This window comes from Fopius arisanus, unplaced genomic scaffold (genome assembly GCF_000806365.1).
Source record: "Fopius arisanus strain USDA-PBARC FA_bdor unplaced genomic scaffold, ASM80636v1 scaffold00001, whole genome shotgun sequence".
In the NCBI taxonomy this organism is placed as follows: domain Eukaryota; kingdom Metazoa; phylum Arthropoda; class Insecta; order Hymenoptera; family Braconidae; genus Fopius; species Fopius arisanus.
The window spans coordinates 400,968-402,865 of NW_011887740.1; the positions used below are offsets into that span (position 1 = coordinate 400,968).

General features: G+C 39.6%; 1 protein-coding gene across 1 annotated transcript; it reads right to left on the minus strand.

The window, feature by feature from the left end:
* Positions 1-2: 2 nt before the first annotated feature.
* On the minus strand, positions 3-1,892 carry LOC105265188 (gem-associated protein 5-like; the record flags this gene model as incomplete). The annotated part of the gene is made up of 1 exon (XM_011302568.1): positions 3-1,892. A coding segment is annotated over one exon (1,890 nt), but the record flags the coding sequence as incomplete, so codon positions are not given.
* Positions 1,893-1,898: the final 6 nt, after the last annotated feature.

Sequence of the window (1,898 nt, forward strand, 5' to 3'; positions counted from 1 at the left end):
ATTCCTGAAGGGTAAGTCGCTTCCTCCAATTTCCTATAAAATGACGAGAAGTCTTGAGCAGTAATTTCCATCACTTCAAACTTCTTCTTCAACTGATCAACTAATCCATACGATGAGTTTCCCTCCAGCCAGCTATCAACGAAATTCATCTCATGTGCCTCATCCAATTTTTTTTTCACTTCTTGATGAGCCTCTACTTGAATCAATCGATATTCCAAATTAGAAAATTCCTCCAATATTTTCTTACATCCTTCATAATCAAATTTAGACAATTGCAAATTTAGGAGCTCTTCAATGAGGGAATCGCTCAACTCTTGATTCTTATCCATATTTGCTAATCTTGCAGCAGTTGCAAGCGTTGCAGCATCCTGTCTTCTTGCTAGCATTCGCGCAGCTTCTGAGAACTCTCCATTAGCTATCAAACACAATGCTGCCTCCTCGAAGGAGCCACTCCTGCTGACTGCGGCCAACCATTCCTTATGTATCTCCTGAAAAATGTCATCATCAGTATCTAATTTGCATTTTGCTAATACATAAGCCTCTTTGTAAAATTTTGCGTGCATCAAAAGCTGAATTGCTGCATGGATTTTATGGAGGCTCAATAAATAGGAAGCAGCCTTCACTGGATTATCCTCCTGGATCAGCTGATTAGCGTAAGCCTCGCACACTTCTCTCCAAAATTTCATACTGAGATTTGGAGCAAGAGAAACCATAAAATCGGTTAACGATTGAGTTTCCATGGCCTTTGTAATCATTTCTTTCAATTTATTGTCCCAGAGACTCATCTCTACTGCCATCATCAGCTGTCCTTGGTTCCAGTGAGTGTCTCTCTCCTCTTCCAATATATTCGATATTACATCTTTGCTTCCAAAAATTGTTTGAGACGTTTCAAAACCTTTCACTTGCTTCGCTAACTCCAAACAAGACTTGAGCATCGTTTCCTTGTCGTTTATTTTTTTACGATAATTTGGAAGATACGGAACTACTTTTTTCCCTCGTTTTTTATCTTTTTCTTTTGCTTTCAGAATTACTCCCGTTGTATTTTCATTGGATTTGTCTGTTGGTAAGCCTTTAGAATGATTTAGCTCGACTTTTCCATTTGTTTCCTCGGCTGCTATCGATTTCTTGCTTAGTTTCTTCAATTTATTTTTGTTAGTGACAGATTCTGCACTTGGGAGGACAACTTTTTGATCTGAATATTTCCAAATGCGGAGGGACCAGTCGGCAGAGCCAGAAAATATGAAATTATGGTCCATCGGGCTCCACATTACGGACTGCACTCCACCGAAGTGCCCAGTGTAAGTTGCAAGTATCTCCTGTGTTTCAATCTTCCATACTTGAGCTGTTTGATCAGCACTGCCTGAAACTAAATATCCACTAATATGTGGACTCCAAGCTAGTGAATAAATTCTATCAGAATGTCCAGAGAGATTCGCAATGACTTTGTAGAAATTCTGACTAGTGTCTTGATTCACCTCTTGTTTATTCAACATTTCAGTCATACTCGATGTATCGATAACAGTGATGATAGAGGTAGTCGTAGACACAGCAAGATAGTCCCTGAAGTGAGAGAAATTCAAGTCTGTAACAGTGCTATCTGGATGCCACGCAAGACACTCCACTGGTTTTTTTAGCATGAAGATCGTTTTTCCACAGCTTTCAAATTTTTTATTGAAGAACGATATAGAGCCATCATCGTAGCCAACAGCTGCACAAGAATAATCTGGTTTCCACGATATTTCTGTGCAGTTTTTCTTGATCAAGAGCTCGGGCTCTTGTTGAGGTTTGTCATAGTTGAAGCATGTGAGTTCACCATCTCCGCAGCAATAGAGTGAATAAGTTGTTGAGTTTTTATCATTAGGGCTGTTTAAAGTTGCAGGACTTGGACCCCATTCGAG